At 37.6% G+C, this 18,878-nt stretch overlaps 1 protein-coding gene across 1 annotated transcript in view; it reads right to left on the reverse strand.

Annotated features, from left to right (window-relative positions):
- LOC115942618 (protein eyes shut homolog) overlaps positions 1 to 18,878 on the reverse strand; it is a 515,538-nt gene that overhangs the window by 4,733 nt on the left and 491,927 nt on the right. Inside the window, exon 17 of the mRNA XM_081827581.1 lies at positions 1,671 to 1,832. Coding sequence (XP_081683707.1) covers positions 1,671 to 1,832 — 162 coding nt within the window. The remainder of the gene's footprint in view (positions 1 to 1,670; positions 1,833 to 18,878) is intronic.

Raw genomic sequence — 18,878 nt, forward strand, 5'->3', positions numbered from 1 at the left:
GTACAAAGTACAAGAATATCACTTGTATTTTATGCAACCGTAAATAAATGAAACATCCTTTACCACTTCATTACACTAACTGAACGCTAATAAATAAGTTTATGCTTTTCATCTGATAAATACCTTTAGGTTAATCTAAGTCTGAGAATGTAAAGCTTAGGTTTTTAATATTTTAAAGTTTTCATGATTTCCTTACATAAGTGTCAAATGCAGCACCAGCCATGACATGAAACTAATATATCTATTTTCATCTCTCTTTGTAAACAGTGTCTGAGGCAGAAAAAAGGAAAATCTTGACTGACATGAATTGAAATACAGTGCCATTTAATAACAGATGTAAGAAAAATATGCTCTTGGACTCCTGTATGTGTTAATGTGTATAAGCTTTTTATTTTACATACATAAACATAAATACGTATCTAGTATACTAATTATAAAACTACAGTACAACATTCTTTGCCAGTGCAGTTCCAAATTAATCTTGATCCAAAATCTTGTTTTTATGCCCTTATCATGCAAAGGTTAATCCTGGGTTTTTTAATGAGCAACATAACTAAAGCTGATTGTTTTTTAATGTCTCTTGATTTAGAAGTAGAAATTTTCCATTTGTGTACAATTCTTTAATTTGGCATTTTCACAGGGAGATCTAATCATGAATTTAAAATGAAATATAAAATCTCAGGAAAACAAATCTCTCCTAAGGTATATTTTGTAGTTCAATCATGTTATCTTTTTTTATTTGAAATTCTCTTTTCGCCTTGAAATTATTTTGAAGGTATTTCACCAGTGCATTGAGACAGAAACATGGAAATGATATTCTAATCATTTAGCAGCATATTAAGACATCTTCAAAAGAGCTACTTAGATTAGACTGTGAAAATCAGGGTACCATTTATGTTGACTATGGAAAAAAAACTGATTTAATTATTTCCCAATACTAAAATTTCATTTTCTGAGGAACAAGATGAAAGAAAAGCCAAATGTAAAATTTATAAATATTTTGCAATAAAAATGTAACTATAAATTCAAATGTCTTCATCAAAATTCTGGAGAAAGATATATGAAAATGGAAATCAAGAGCAAAATAATAAAAACTAAAAAACAATTTTTAAACTGCAATATACTACGTGGATATTTTTATTTCATATTGTTTTGTAATAATTGTGCTACTCTTATAGTTAAAAATATTTTTACAAACTTATTTTGGACTGTGAATCCTAGGTTTACTAATTAGGTAATATATTGAATAGCTTAAAGAAAATTTTTGGAGCTATAAATATGGATGGATTTACTGGAAATATATCAATCATGCCTTCCTTTCCTTTATCTTTTATATACATATTTTGTTCCTTTTGACATAGGACTATTATGCTTGACTTCAACCTCTTTTGTGATGGGACTGTTATACAGTTGAGAATATACTATATTTGGTTTTTGCTAACTTTAATTCTAAATCTCTTACTATTTTATTAAAATTTATATTTAGAGAGTCAGTTCATAAACATATACTTGCAGTGATAACAGAACATAAGTATCAAGTATTTACATATTTTATAGGCTCAGTGACTTAAAAAAATAAAAATACTCTATTACACATTACTTAATAGACTACTGGGAATTCGTTAGGACTCCCCCCCTCCCCCCCGCCGCAAACATCCTGCCAACTTTACCTGATTGTGCTTTTAAGTGTAGTGCAACATAAAATAAGATGCCATCTGCAGAAAGAGGTTGAAACTGCAATTGAATATGTGTCTTTTTTCGAATACGGAAGGAAGCAAAGGACATCCAGGATAATTCATGGCTTCTGAAAGATGGATCACTTATAGATAAAACTAACAACAACAAAAAAAAACCTGAGTTAAGAAAAACAGTATTGCTCATAAATAAAGTCACATAATTTTATCATTTAAGAACTTACCTTATCTTCCAAGAGTTGCTCCTCGCTAAATACATTGAACCATGGTAAATCTGTTCTAATCCCACTAACCGTAGGCTTTTTGTAATGGAGCCAATTATTGAAAAGCCACCTATTACTTGCGGTAACTATGCTCCTTTTGGCTGGTACTGTGTGGCACAGATCGTCTGCTCTGGATTATATTATAGAGAGGCATCAGATGCATAGATTCTGAGAATGTTTTATTCTTATCTCAAGAAATAGAAATTCTTGGGAATGCTTTCGAAAAAATGATTCCAATTGTGGGAGGCAGAAGGCATCACTATATGAATTATTCTTTAGTTTCTATATTTCTGATTAAAATGTAGAGTGTAATCAAGTCAAAATAAGATTAAAGTGATTATATAAATGGAAATAAATATCAGTTTACTTGACAATAATTTAGATCCATATCTCTTCAGAAAGTACTAACCTCTGGGTTTTCCTTCTTGTTAAATCTGAATAAATTCATTTCAACATGAATTGAAGTAGAATCATTATACAGATTTATAGTCCCTCAGATATTACTTGTTGCCTCTGTGTGTTTATGAAAGGGAGAAGGAAAGTTCTGCACATTTGGCAGCTTTTATCTCTATAGATTCTTTGTGCCTCATTTTATATGACAGTGCTTCTTAGAGTATATGTTGGTTCACCACATTTCTTGAACCACTGACCTAGTTATTTTGCCTTTTCTCCCTTTAGACCAGGCCTGTAACTAACTGTTGTTCTTCACTTTCAGATTGATATGCAACTGGTAGGTGTTTATCCAAGGGGTGTTGGCATTTGCTGATTATTCAGCAATACATCATTCATTGTGACTTATTGTAGTTCAAAATGGAAGAGGTTGGAATCACCCAGTATGATTCCTAAGAGTGTAAAGTCTTATATCTCGTTCCTAGACCAGACCCTTAATAAAGCTGAGATAGAATCTGGGAAGTAAATTTTAATAAAGACCCAGGTGTTTCTGACATAGGTGTTACTTGGACCATATTTTCATAAACATTGAATTAAAGTTTAAGAATACAGGCATAGTTAAAGTGAGAGTCCTTTTGGAATTGTGTTTGTAAATATTACTAAAGTAATGCATATTCATTATAAGACATTTAAACAGTACAGAAGAAAGTAAAGTAAAAAAGATGAAATTCCATTGTTCTATCTCCTCTCTTAATTCCCATGAACCACTGTAAACACTTTATTGAATATGTAGCCAGACTTTATTTTCTGATGCACATATACTTGATGTGTGTCTAGATCTAGCACCTGATTTATTTCACATAAAAGAAACCATACTATATACAAACTATGCATAATGTATTTACTTTTAGGGCACCTGGATGGCTCAGTCACTTAAATGTCTGACTCTTGGTTTCGGCTCAGACTGTGATCTCAGGGGTCATGAGATCTAGCCCTGCATCAAGCTCCATGCTCAGCGAGGAGACTGCTTGAGATTCTTTCTCTCCCTCTCCCTCTGCCCTCCCCCCTGCTTGAGCTTGCATGCGTGCACGCTCTCTCTCTCTCAAATCAATAAATCATTTTTAAAAAAATAATGTACTTATTTTTTTCACTCAACAATCTATCTTCATGAGACTCTGATGTTAGCATATTTTGCCTATTACTTCTTCTAAACATTTGCACAGTATTTTTAAAAATAAACTATCTTTAGAGAAGTTTTAGGTTCACAGGAAAACCAAACAGAAAGTACAGTTTCCATATACTACCCTGCCCCCTACCCCACATATATAACCTCTTCACTATCAACATCCTGCTACAGAGTTGTACAGTGTACAATTGATGAACCTATACGGACATATTATTATCATCCAAAGTCAATGGCTTACATTAAGTGTCATTTTCAGTGTATGTTCTGTGTATTGTGACAAATGTATAATGGTGTGTATCTACCATCATAGTATCATACAGAATAGCTTTACTGTCCTAAAAATCCTCTATGCTTCACCCATTTTTCCCTCCCTTTTCCTCCCCAACCCCTGGTAATCACCAATATTTTTACTGTCTTCATAGTTTTGCCTTTTCCAGCATGTCATATAGTTGGAATCACATAGCATGTAGCCCTTTCAGCTTGGCTTTTCTTCAGTAAGATGCATTTTAAGATTCCTCCAGGTCGGGGTGCCTGGGTGGCTCAGTCGTTAAGTGTCTGCCTTCACCTCATGTCATGATCCCGGGATCCTGGGATCGAGCCCCACATCGGGCTCCCTTCTCCGTGGGAAGCCTGCTTCTCCCTCTCCCTCTCCCCCTACTTGTGTTCCCTCTCTCGCTGTCTCTCCCTGTCAAATAAATAAATAAAATCTTTAAAAAAAAAAAAAAAGATTCCTCCAGGTCTTCATGTCTCATTTCTTCATAGCTTAATTCTTTTAATATCCCATTGTATGGATGTACCACAGCTTAATTTATTCATTTATCTACTGAAGGATATCCTGGTTTCTTCCTAGTTTTGGCAATTATGAAAGATGTTTATTACATCTTTCCAATTGTCCAAGTCTCTTCCAAAGTGGCTATACCATTTCACATTCCCATCAGCAATGAATAAGAGTTCCTGCTGCTCTACACCCTTGTCAGCAGTTGGTGTTGTCAGTGTTTTGGATTTTAGCCTAAAATGGTATGTAGTGGTATGACATGTTAGATGTTGATATGTCCTAAAGAGAAAAATTAGGATGTATGCCTGTGGAGTCAAGGAAGGTGATATTAGAATAAAGATCTCACAGAGTTGAATAAATGACCTCTGTGGATCTATGGGGAGAGAGAAAATGGGTGCAAGGCCCATGAGGTGGGAAGTTTCTCGCCATGATCAAGGAACAGGAAGAAGGGAAGTGTGACTGAAGGGGCAATAAAGAAGGGGAGAGTTCTATTTTTATTTTTTTTAAGATTTTATTTATTTATTTGACAGAGAGAGAGCACACGCACAAGCTGGGGGAGCGGTAGAGGGAGAAGCAGGCTCCCTGCTGAACAGGAAGCCTGCTCAGGGCTTGATCCCAGGACCCGGGATCATGACCTGAGCTGAAGATAGACGCTTAACCCACTGAGCCACCCAGGCGCCCCAAGAAGGGGAGATTTTTAAAAGAGAAGGTCAAAGAGGTTATGGGGCCAGATCACATTGTTAAGAATTGTGATGTGTTTGAGATTTTACCTACTGATAAGCTAATAAGAGCCTGCCACATTTCATAGATAATTGCAGAAAACATGAAACACCTGGGTCAGAGACAAAGACCAGTTTATTACAGCAAAGCAGTAACAAGAGTATCAGAATTTTTTTTTGTCAGTTCCAGGAACCCCTATTGTCTTAGAAAAATGTGAGAGGAAACAATTGATATTGTGTGTTGCTTAAAAAGGAATTCTGAGTTTAGAGGTCTAAGTCTTTTATAATTGGCAGTGAGCATGCCTGCTCTTTGCCCTGAAGGAAGACACTATCTCTGTCTTCCAAAGCAGGAAACAAACTGACTCTTTGTTTCAAAGTTAATGTTATCAGTAGTGAGATGGGCCTACATCATGTACCTCTTCACGTGCACAGACTCATTTTCTGCAAAGATCTGTGGTATTTCTGTATTTCTGCAAAGATTAAATGATTTGAACCTGGTCATGCAGAAACATCAGACAGATCTAAGTGAAAGGTGATCCTATAGAATACTGTCAGAGATATGGAAAACAGGTAAGATAGAGAAACTGTTCCAGATTGAAGGAATCTGAAGAGACATGACAACCAAATGCATACGTCCCTAAAGAGCATCCTGGATCAAAATGAATAAACACATTGTTGGGGCAGTTGAGGACATTTGAATCCGGTCTATGAGTTGGATGGTAGTGTTGTACCAATGTTAATTTCCTGATCTGGAGGTTTGTGTGTTGGTTATACAAGAGAATAGCGTTTCATTTGGGGGAAATAACCACAAGGATGTTTAGAAACGATGGGGCATCACATCTTTAGATTGTTCTTAAAAGGTTCAGAAAAAGACTACTAATGATAAATGCTGCATGGGCATGTGTGTGTGACACAGAGAAGAAAATGCAATAAAGAAACAATTAGTATGGGGGAAAGAGATATAGGAATTCTTTTTATTACATCAACTTTTCTGTAAGTTAAGAATTATTTCAAAGTAATTATTAAAAATTATTTTCCAAGACGCCTGGGTGGCTCAGTCATTAAGTGTCTGCCTTCGGCTCAGGTCATGATCACAGGGTCCTGTGATCAAGCCCCACATCGGGCTCCCTGCTCCACGGGAAGTCTGCTTCTCCCTCTGCCACTCCCCCTGCTTGTGTTCCCTCTTTTGCTGTGTCTCTCTCTGTCAAAAAATAAATAAAACCTTAAAAAACAAATAAAAATTATTTTCCTTATTGTTTTCATTATACACCTCTTTTTTTTTTAAATTATCTTTTGTATTTATTGGACAAAATGACTTTTTAAACACCTCAAAAATAAGCTCAGTACAGCAAATTAAAAACCCAAACCAAAACAAAAGCCTCAAAGGTGAAGAATAAACGGATCATTATAAGACCTAGTGCTACCTGTTACTGATGGTCAGGGAGGATTAACTTGTTTTTCCTCTGAATTATAGCTTTCTATAAATCTGTAAATGTTTATATAGTATCATTCTCTTGGTATTTATTGAGGCTTGTCTTATGGCCTAGAACATAGTTAATATTTGTAAATGTTTTGGATACTTTTGACAAGAATGTGTATCCGGAAGTGCTGTGTTCTTTCTGTTCATTATATCAAACTTGTTGATTATGTTGTTTAAATCTTCTATATTCCTTACTGACTTCTGTCACTTGACGTATTATCGAATTCCAGATCATGTATCAGCCTACTCAACTACCTCCTTGAGAAAGTTTAAAAGGCATCTCAACTGTGCCTAACCTGAGCTCCTCATTTCTCCAAAAATATGTTCCTCCCATAGTCTTCTTTATTTTAGTTAATGGTGACATTATCCTTCCAGTTTCTCAGGATAAAAACTTTGCAGCTATCTTGGACTCCTGTCTTTCTTCCTTCACATGTGTGATCTTTCAGCAAATTGGTTGTCATGTCTCTTCAGATTCCTTCAATCTGGAACAGTTTCTCTATCTTACCTGTTTTCCATATCCTTGACAGTATTCTATAGGATGACCTTCCACTTAGATCCATCTGATGTTTCTGCATGACCAGGTTCAAATCATTTGATCTTTGCGGAAATCAGAAATACCACAAATCTTTGCAGAAAATGATTCTGTGCACATGAAGAGGTACATGATGTAGGCCCACCTCACTACTGATAATATTAACTTTGATTACCTGCTCATATTTGTGTTTGACAGGTTTCTTCACTTTAAAGTCACTCAGAGATGATCTGGTGCCAAACCAGACAAAAGCACTTAATGAGACATGGAGAAGAGTAAACTGCAACAGGAGTTCAGATCCCTTGAGGACCATATACTATATGATAGTCAACTAATGGATTATGTCCAATATTAGATTTTGGGGATATCATCACTACAACAGCAAACAATGACAAAATCATCTTTTCAATAGAGAAATCTCAACAGCTTTATTTGTAGCCATTTACTTCCAGGGACTGTTAGATTTGTAATATAATCAGGACAGCAGTCATGATGTTCCTGGCTTTGGACTTTGAAGCTGCAATTACTCCATGTTACCCTTAGTACACCCTTATTTTCAAACAGGAAACAAATCTTTCCACATAATGTACATTTGTCTCCTACTGAATGTACATTCAGCTACAACATCAGAGAAGGTGCTTTCCTTCTGGTTAGCATGAAAGTATGTCAGCATGGGCACAGGTGAGGAACTCAGCCTCCAACATGCAGGGCTGTGGTGGGTCAGAGAGGGCGGGCAGCATGACTTGTGTTGGGTGGCTGGGAGGTAAGGGAAGAGATACAGTTATGCGAAGTGATAATACTTAACATTTTATAGCAAACTACAAACTACAGAGCCCTGTGTAATCTCACCTAATCCTAAAAACACTGAGGTAAAATCTATTATCACCTCTACTTTGTGAGGAGGAAATGGAGGATCAGACATGTTATGCAACTTGTCCTGGGTCACTTTTAGTAGCTGGCAGAGCAAGGGCAGGTTCCCAAAGAACAGTAACACAAGACAGTGCAAAACAAACCACATAAGGGAGGAGAATGCTAAGAGCTATAGGAATCTTCATGAAAGCCTGGGCACTTGAACTGTGGCTTGAAAAAAAGTAGAATTTGGGAAAAGTCCAGGTTTTTCAGTGACACAAAGTTGTTCTGACAGTGAGTCATCTTTAGGAGATTTTGCTAATCAATGTAGGTTAATTAAGAAGGAAACACCAACACCCCTCTTCTTGGATAAATGATCTACTGGGTTCTGGCCAGCAGCCTCAGGGATGGTCAGTGTGAGGGGCAGTTACAGAAGGGATAGTTTTCTGAGAGGAAGAATAGCTAATAATTCAAGTGATTTTCCAGATTACACAAACTTCAGTCATGACCATCACTTTTATGACCTTGTTAATTATAAATAGGATTCCTTGAGAAATTACTAATATTTATATTTACCACTGTTTAAAAGCTGTGTCATTGACTGGCACCAGGCCAGCGCAAGCTGGTAAAAAAAGTAGAATGGCCTGCTTAGGGAAGTAAAAACACTTGGATTGCAATGATGCTCCACCTAATTTAGGGAAACCATAGATTTCTAAAACAAGCAACATTTTATTTTTTAAGAAACTACCCAACTATTTTCTAAAGTGGCTATACAAGTTTACATGTTCACCAGCAATGTGTGAAAGATCTAATTTCTCTACATTCTCACCAGCATTTGGTATTGTCTCTATTTCTTAAGTTTTAAGTGTATGGTGATATCTCATTGTCTATAAACTCTTTTTAGACTTGTGGGTATATATGACACCTTTTGTTTTCAGCCTGGAGGCCTCAGCAGAAACAGACAACCAGAAAAGTCAAATCTCACTGCACAGTGAGTCAAATAACCCCTGACTTAATACCTTGCCAATAAACACGTTTATGCCTGAAGATTCTCTGTGAATAATGTTTAAATAATTTTAGAATATTATGTCTCAAAGGAAGAAAAGAATGTACAAAATTAAACCAATATTAAGCCAATCTAGGAGAAGAGAATTACCAGTTTAATCAAATTATTGCATATTCTTTTAAAAATTATTTTTACCCTCTTGTTTGGAAGTAATTTTTAATTTATTAAAAATCGAAGTAATAAAACTAGTACAAAGAATATTGTACCCATATTTGTCTTTTGCTAATTTTCAACCCCTTTATCTAGCTCTATCTAGCTATCTATATGATATTTTTTTTTCTGAATCATTTGGGGATAAGTTCCATACATCATGGCTCTTTGCACCTAACAACTTATAGATATTCTCTTTCTATATAAACACAGTACAGTTATTAGTAAGTGTAATGTTAATACTATACTTTTGTCTGACATTCATATTCTAGTTTTTTTAGTTGATACAAATATCCTTTATAATATTTCCCTCTAGAGTATGAAATTACATCGAAAATGAGATGTTGCACTGAGTTGTCATACCTTTTTATTCTTTTTTTTTTTTTTGAAGATTTTATTTATTTGAGAGACAGAGTGAGCACAAGCAGGGGGAGGGGCAGAGGGAAAGGGACAAGAGACCCCTGCTGAGCAGGGAGTCCAACTCGGGGCTCAATCCCAGGACCCTGAGATCATGACCTGAGCCGAAGTCAGATGCCTAACCGACTGGGCCACCCAGGCACCCCATCATGTCTCTTTAAATGTCTTTTCATCTAGAGCGTTTCTACAGCCTTTCATTATCTTTATGACCTTGAATTAAAAAAAAAAAATTATTCAAGTTAGCTAACATATAGTATAGTACTGGTTTCAGGAGCAGAATTTAGTGATTCATCGCTTACATATAACACCCAGTGCTCATCCCAAAAGTGCCCTCCTTAATGCCCATCACTCATTTAGCCCATCCCCCACCCATCTTCCCTCCAGCAACCCTCACTTTGTTCTCTATAGTTAAGAGTCTTACAGTTTGCCTCCCTCTCTGTTTTTCTCATATTTTATTTTATCTTCCCTTCCCCTATGTTTATCTGTTTTGTTTCTTAAATTCCACATGAGTGAAATAATATAGTTGTCTTTCTCTGACTGACTTATTTTGCTTAGCGTAATACCCTCTACTTCTATCCACATTATTACAAATGACAAGATTTCATTCTTTTTGATGGCTGAGTAATATTCCATACCATAAACATATACACCACATCTTCTTTATTCATTCATCAGTTGATGGACATTTGGGCTCTTTCCATATTTTGGCTATTGTGAACAGTGCTGCTATAAACACTGGGGTGCATGTGCCTCTTTGAATCACTATTTTTGTATCTTTAGGATAAATACCTAGTAGTGCAATTGCTGGGTCATAAGGTAGTTCTATTTTTAACTTTTTGAGGGACCTCCATACTGTTTTCCAGAGTGGTTGTACCAGTTTGCATTCCCACCAACAGTGCTTTCCCTTTCTTCACATACTTTCCAACATCTGTTGTTTCCTGGGTTGTTAAGTTTAGCCATTCTGACAGATGTGAGGTGGTATCTCATTGTGGTTTTGATTTGTACTTCCCTGATGATGAGTGATGTTGAGCATTTTCTCATATGTCTGTTAGCCATTTGTATGTCTTCTTTGGAGAAATGTCTGTTCATGTCCTCTGCCCGTTTCTTAACCAAATTATTTATTTTTTGGGTGTTGATTTTGATGAGTTTTTTTTTTTTATAGATTCTGGATACTAGCTCTTTATCCAATATGTTATTTGCAAATATCTTCTCCCATTCCATCAGTTGCCTTTTAGTTTTGTTGCTCGTTTCTTTCACTGTGCAGTAGCTTTTTATTTTGATGAAGTCCCAATGTTTATTTCTGCTTTTCTTACCCTTGCCTCTAGAGATGTGTCTGGTTAGAAATTGCTGTGGCCAAGGTCAAAGAGGTTATTGCCTGTTTTCTCCTTAGGATTTTGATGGTTTCCTCTCTTACATTTAGGTCTTTCATCCATTTTGAATTTATTTTTGTGTATGGTGTAAGAAAGTGGTCCAGTTTCATTCTTCTCCATGTTGCTGTCTGGTTGTCCCAACATCATTTGTTGAAGAGACTATCTTTTTTCCATTGGATATTCTTTCCTATTTTGCCAAAGATTAGTTGACCATATAGTTGTAGGTCCATTTCTGGGCTCTCTATTCTGTTCCATTGATCTATGTGTCTGTTTTTGTGCCAGTACCATGCTGTCTTGATGATTATGGCCTTATAATAGAGCTTGAAGTCCAGAATTGTGATGCCTACAGCTTTGGTTTTCTTTTTCAACATTCCTTTGGCTATTCAGTGTCTTTTCTGGTTCCACACAAATTTTAGGATTGTTTGTTCTAATTCTGTGAAAAATACTCGTGTTATTTTGATCAGGATTGCATTGAATGTGTAGATTGCTTTAGGTCGTATAGACTTTTAACAACATTTGTTCTTCCAATCCATGAGCATGGAATGTTTTTCCACTTCTTTGTGTCTTCTTCAATTTCTTTCATCAGTGTTTTATAGTTTTCAGCATACAGATCTTTTACCTCTTTGGTTAGGTTTATTCCTAGGTATCTTATGGTTCTTGGTGCAACTGTAAATAGGATCGATTCCTTGATTTCTCTTTCTGCTGCTTTATTACTGGCGTATAGAAATGCAACAGATTTCTATACGTTGATTTTATATCCTTTGACTCTGCTGAACTCCTGTATCAGTTCTAGCAATTTTTTGGTGGGATCTTTCAAGTTTTCTATTAGAGTATCATGTCATCTGCAAAGAGTGAGTTTGATATTTTCCTTGCCAATTTGGATGCCTTTTATTTCTTTTTGTTGTCTGATTGCTGAAGCTAGGACTTTCAGTACTATGCTGAACAACAGTGAGGAGAGTGGACATCCCTGTTGTGTTCCTGACTGTAGGGGGAAAAGCTCTCAGTTTTTCCCAATTGAGGATGATGTTAGCTGTGGGTCTTTCATGTAGGGCCTTTATGATGTTGAGGTATGTTCCTTCTATCCCTACTCCCTTGAGGGTTTTTATCAAGAAAAGATGCCATATTTTGTCAAATGCTTCTTAAGCATCAATTGGGAGGATGATATGGTTCTTACCCTTTTTTTATTAATGTGGTGTATTATGTTGATTGTGGATATTGAACCACCCCTGCAGCCCAGGAATAAATCCCACTTGATCATGGTGAATAATCCTTTTAATGTAATGTTGGATTCAATTAGCTAGTATCTTGTGGAGAATTTCTGTGTCCATGTTCAGCAGGGCTATTGGTCTGTAATTCTCCTTTTTAGGGGCCCCTGGGTGGCTCAGTCAGTTGGGTGTCTGCCTTTGGCTCAGGTCATGATCCCAGGGTCCTGGGATTGAGCCCCACATCCAGCTCCCTTCTCAGCAGGGAGCCTGCTTCTCCCTCTTCCTCTGCCCAGCCCCCTGCTTGTGTACTCTCTCTCAAATAAATAAATAAAATCTTGAAAAAGAAAATTCTCCTTTTTAGTGGGGTCTTTGGTTTTGGAATCAAGGTAATGCTGGCCTTGTAGAATAAGTTTGGTAGTATTCCTTCCATTTCTATTTTTTGGAACAGCTTCAGAATTAATAGGTATTAATTCTTCTTTAAATGTTCGATAGGGGCACCTGGGTGGCTCAGTAGTTAAGCGTCTGCCTTCAGCTCAGGTCATGGTCCCAGGGTCCTGGGATTGAGCCCCACGTCGGGCTCCCTGCTTAGCAGGGAGCCTGCTTCTCCCTCTCCCACTCCCCCTGACTGTGTTCCCTCTCTTGCTGTGTCTCTCTCTGTCAAATAAATAAATAAAATCTAAAAATATATATATATTTGATAGAATTCCCTTAGGAAGCCATCAGGGCTTGGACTCTTGTTTGTTGGCAGAATTTTGATTATTGTTTGATTCAATTTCTTTCCTGGTTATGGGTCTGTTCAAATTTTCTATTTCTTCCTGTTTAGTTTTGGTAGTTTATATGTTTCTAGGAATTTACCCAGTTCTTCCAGATTGCCCAATTTGTTGGCATATAATTGCTCATAATATTCTTTTATAATTGTTTATATTTCTAAGGTGTTGGTTGTGATCTCACCTCTTTCATTCATGATTTTATTTATTTGGGTCTTTTTTCTTTTTGATAAGTCTGGCTAGGGGTTTCTCAATTTTGTTAATTCTTTCAAAGAACCAGCTCTTAGTTTCGTTGATCTGTTCTACTTTTTTGAATTATATATCATTTATTTCTGCTCTAATCTTAATTATTTCCCTTCTTCTGCTGGTTTTAGGCTTTATTTGCTGTTCTATTTCCAGCTCCTTTAGGTGCAAGGTTAGGTTGTGTATTTGAGACTTTTCTTGCTTTTTTTTTTTTTTTTAAGATTTTATTTATTTATTTTGACAGAGAGAGGCACAGCAAGAGAGGGAACACAAGCAGGGGGAGTGGGAGAGGGAGAAGCAGGCTCCCCACTGAGCAGGGAGCCCGACGTGGGGCTCGATCCCAGGACCCTGGGATCATGACCTGAGCCGAGGGCAAATGCTTAATGACTGAGTCACCCAGGCGCTCCAAGACTTTTCTTGCTTCTTGAGGAGTGCCTGTATTGCTATATACTTCCCTCTTTTGACCACCTTTGCTGCATCCCAAAGGTTTTGGACTGTCATGTTTTCCTTTTCATTTGCTTCCATGTATTTTTAAATTTCTTCTTCAATTTTCTGGCTAACCCATTCATTCTTTAGTAGGATGTTCTTTAACCTCTGTGTATTTGTGGTCTTTCCAAATTTTTTCTTGTGGTTGACTTCAAGTTTCATAGTGTTGTGGTCTGAAAATATGCATGGTATGATCTCAATCTCTTTATACTGCTTGAGGCCTGATTTGTGACTCAGTATGTGACCTATTCTGGAGAATGTTACATGTGCACTTGAAAAGAATGTGTATTCTGCTGCTTTATGATGAAATGCTCTGAATATATCTGTTAAGTCCATCTGGTCCAATGTGTTATTCAAAGCCCTTGTTTCCTTGTTGATCTTCTGCTTAGATGATCTGTTCATTGCTTTGAGTGGGATGTTAAAGTCCCCTACTATTATGGTATTATTATCAATGAGTTTCTTTAAGTTTGTTATAAATGGATTTATATATTTGGCTGCTCCCAAGTTGGGGGCATAAATACTTACAATTGTTAGATCTTCCTCTTGTATAGACCCCTTTTTTACGATATAATGTCCTTCTTCATCTCTTATTACAGTTTTTGGTTTAAAATCTAGTTTGTCTGATCAATTATGGCTACTCAAGCTTTCTTTTGATGTCCATTAGCATGATAGATTGTTCTCCATGCCCTCACTTTCAATCTGGAGATGTCTTTGTGTCTAAAATGAGTCTCTTGTAAACAGCATATTGATGGCTCTTTTTTTTTTTTTAATTCATTCTGATACCCTCTGTCTTTTGATTGGAGCACTGAGTCCAGAGTAATTATTGATAAATATGAATTTAGTGCCACTGTATTACCTGTAAAGTTGTTGTTCCTGTAGGTTGCCTCTGTTCCTTTCTAGTCTTTGTTGCTTTTGGTCTCTCTTTTCCTCTCAATGGGTCCCCTTTAATATTTCTTGCTGAGCTGGGTTAGTGTTCACAAACTTCCTTAGTTTTTGCTTATCTTGGAAACACCTTTATCTCTCCTTCATTCTGAATGACAGCCTTGCTGGATATAGTATTCTTAGCTGCATAATTTCCCCATTAGCACGTTGAATATATCATGCCATTTTCTTCTGGCCTGCTAAGTTTCTGTGGATAGATCTGTTGCCAGCCTTGGGTCTACCCTTGTAGGTTAAGGACCTTTTGTCCCTAAAGCTGCTTTCAGAATTCTCTCTTTATCTTTGTGTTTTGCAAATTTCACTATGATTATGTCTTGGTGTTGACCTGTTTTTGTTGATTTTGAGGGGAGTTCTCTGTGCCTCTTGGACTTAAATGCTTATTTCGCTCCCCAGATTAGGGAAGTTCTCAGCTATAATTTGTTTAAATACTTCTGCCGCTTTTTCCTGCTCTTCTTCTGGGACTCCTACAATACAGATATTATTGTGCTTTGTGGAATCACTGAGTTCCCTAAGTCTATATTCGTGATCCAAGAGTTTTCCTTTCTTCTTTTAAGCTTCATTATTTCCCATAATTTTATCTTCTATTTCACCTATTCATTCCTCTGCTTCTTCCATCCTTGTTGTAATTCCATCCAGTTGAGGCCTGATTTGTTATAGCATCTCAGTTATAGCACTTGTTATTTTGGCATAACTAGTTTTTAGGTCTTTTATTTCTGTAGCCAGGGTATCTCTGGTGTCTTATATGCTTCTTTCCAGCCCAGCGAGTATTCTTATTACTGTTTTTCTAAATTCTTGTTCAGATATATTGTGTATATCTGTTTTGAGCAAATCCCTGGCTGAGATTTCTTCTTGATCTTTCTTTTGGGGAGAATTCCTCTGTCTTGTCATTATGTCTAGGTTTCTGTCTTTTACATGTTATGAAAGCTTGTTATGTTTCCTGCTCCTAAGAGTAATACTATATTAAGAAGTAGTCCCACACTATCCAGGGCCTGGTGCTTCAGGAAGTGTTTCTGGTGTATGCTGTGTGCACTCTGCTATTGCATTTTGGCTGCTCTTTCCCACAGGTCAGTCGTCTGCAGAGTTCCTTCTTGCTTGCAGTGGTGAGTGTTTGGACCCTTAACTAGGTGTGCTCTGTTTGTTAAGATAAGCCTGCTAAAAAAACCCAAAAGCCAAAACAAAAAACAAAAACAAAAAACCCAAAAAACAAAAACACTTGATCCAAGAAAAAAGGAAAAGGAACAGAAAAGCAGATAGACAAACAAAAAACTATAAGCCTAATTCCAAAGAAAAGAGAGAGAAAAAAAAAAGAAAATTAAAAATTAAAAAAAAAAAAAGGAAAGCCTGGTCCTAGTTCCACCAGAACTGAAGCTGATGCTTTGGAGCACTCTATTATCAGTACACTTGGTACATGTGGGGGCCTGAACCCTGGGGGTGGGGTTTGGCATAAGTGACTCCAGCCTCCACTGGAGGTGCTATGTTTCTCCCTGAAGTCCAACCATGCTGGTGTGTGTGTGGGGGGGGTGTGGGGGGGGAGGTAGTGAGAAGTGGAAGATGGTGTCACCTCCCCCTCATCCCTGTGGAGGGGAACTCGTGGCCACTGCTATTCAGGAGGCCCTCCTGGAAGAGTGAACAAATCTCCCCTCCTGTGTCCCAGGCTTTTGTCAGATCCCTGCCCTTAACCTGTCTGTGATTGGGCCATCAACATACTTGGCACCACAGTTCTCCTGTGTTTTATCTCTGGCCAGTGGCTGAGATTCAAAACTCCAAATCTTAAAGGACCCTGCAAGGCATGGACCCACTCCTCAACCCCAGAGGCCGCCCTCACCGTTCTGTCCCAGAAAAGCAGTCATCACCTGTGTAGGTTCCAGGAGTCTATAGTGAAACACAGTGAAAAGCTGCAACCAGGTTATATGCCCTCTATGTGTGCCTCTGTCCCCTGCTGTTGAATGGCCATGCAATGGCACCCGGTGGGCTTTGTGTCTGTGAAGAGGCAATATACCCTCTTCCAAATGTGTTCCAGTAGGGGAAACATTCTCTTCCAGTGTGACCCAGGGGATCCCCACACCACGGTGTCTTGCACAAACCCTACACGCTGCTCTCTCTCCCACTCTCTCCCTCTCTTCCTGACTTCTCTCCATGAAAAGGACTCCCTCCCCTTCACAGCACTGTAGCTTTTCTCTCCTCCAATTCACATCTCCAAACCTTGCATCTCCCATGTTCTCTCTGTCCAGTTGTGCAGATTGTTTCCTTAATCCTCAGATTGATTTCCTAGTTATTCAAAATGATTCGATGTTGATTTAGCTGCAATCGAGGGACAAGGCAAGCCCAGGGTCTCCCTACTATTCCACCATCTTAACTCCTCCCCATGACCTTGACATTTTTGAAGAATATTTTCCTCCTGTTATTTTTTTAAAAAGATCGATTTATTTATTTGAGAGAGAGAGAGAGAGCATGCATGTGAGCAGGGGGAGGGGCAGAGGGAGAGGGAGAGGGAGAGAATCTCAAGCAGAATCCCCAGTGAGCAGGGAGCCTGACATGTGACTTGATTCCATGATCCTGGAGATCGTGACCTGAGCTGAAACCAAGAGTCAGAGGCTCAACTGACCGAGGCACCCAGGTGCCCCCCTCCTCTGTTTTTTGAAAAGAATATTCATCATTGTGGGTTTGACTGATATTCCTTCATAATTAGATGCAGGTTATGCTTTCTTGGCTGAAATACTTCATAGATGATGATGGGTTCTTCCCAGGGTATCACATATGGAGACACATGATATCTATCTGTCCCTCATCGGTGAAGTTAATTTTGATCACCCTGGTCAAGGTGTTGACTGATTTTTTCCTACTGTATAATATTCCATTGTATAATTGGGGCTTTGTTTTTTCCTGCAATTCATATGCTGTCTGTGGGGAGATACTGTAAGACCATGTATATCTGCTATTCATCAAAACTACCCCGTAGATTTAACACTCACTGATGATTCTAGCCCAAGTAAGTCTTTACTTGGATGCAAAATGGTAATATCCAGTCCTACCAGTCTCTCCACAATTATGGCCTGGGCACTGTAGCTTCTCACCTGATCTCTAGAATTCTCACAGAGGTATGATGGTCCATTTGTTGTTGTTAACTTGGTGTCTGTTGGGGGAAGGAGAGCTTGTAGCTTCCTATTCTGCCATCTTATTAACCTACATCTCTGCTTTAAATGCATAAATTTCTCTTAAAACCTAAAGCTCTGAAATATTCCCCTCATGTATTAAAAATTTCATCACCTCCCTATCTTGGATGCAGCAACTGTGTTTTTTTTTTTTTAATTTTCTTTATTTTTAAAAATTTTTATTTATTTGAGAGAGAGAGAGGGAGAGAGAGAGAAAGAGCATGCACAAGCAGGGAGGGGGTAGAGGAAGAGGAAGAGGGAGAAGCAGACTCCCCATTGAGCAGGGAGCCTGACATGGGGATTGATCCCAGGATATTGAGATCATGACCTAAGCCAAAGGCATCGCTTAACTGACTGAGCCACCCAGGTGTTTTCCTCTCTTTTTAAACACACCTCTAATCACTTTAAATTGAACAAGTCCCATTGAAGGTTGTTTTACTACCAAATGTTTCTGTTCTTAGTGGTGACCTCAAGATTCCTAAAATAGATTACTTTAATTCCCAGAACACTGTTTCTCATGAAGGACTCAAAGTATAGTCTACTTAATAAACAAATAGTTCTCAATCTCCACATCATATAAGCCTATGAGGTTAAACAGATATTCCTCACTGATGCACATCTGCTGTGTTCTCAACAAATTATAGATTTAGGGCTATCCATTTTATACTTTCAATTTCATTATGTTTAATGCAAAAGATTTTGATTATTAATTTATTATTTGCCTTTAAGGTCTATGGATAAGTGCATATGACTTCAATGTAGCTTCTTACCTTGTTAGAATCTAATGGATAGAGTAACTTTTTTTCCATCCTTAACTATGTGAAGTCTTAAGTATTTGCCTTTCCATTTCAACTTAAGCAGCTGGACAAATTTTAGTTTAACTAAGTACACACTTTGTTATTGTAGCAAAAATGGAAGCTAAAATCCTTTCTCTTTGTTGGATTATTACTAGGGTCTACTGGGAGTGGTGTGAATGAGCAATTGAACCTGTTGGCTAATTGCTAACAGAAGGAATGGTTAAGTATCAATTATCAAAAAAATAAAATCATCCCTTTAGGCAGACTTTCTTTGGCACCCATATGGATAATGCTGAATAACACTAATTGTTTAACTCATTTAGTTATTTGGGTGGCGATTTGGTTCTAAATGATCTTTGGAGGCCCATCAAGATGGAGTGTCACTTAAAAATTAAGTA

This window comes from Leptonychotes weddellii, chromosome 8 (genome assembly GCF_054177405.1).
Source record: "Leptonychotes weddellii isolate Sample4059 chromosome 8, ASM5417740v2, whole genome shotgun sequence".
In the NCBI taxonomy this organism is placed as follows: Eukaryota; Metazoa; Chordata; class Mammalia; order Carnivora; family Phocidae; genus Leptonychotes; species Leptonychotes weddellii.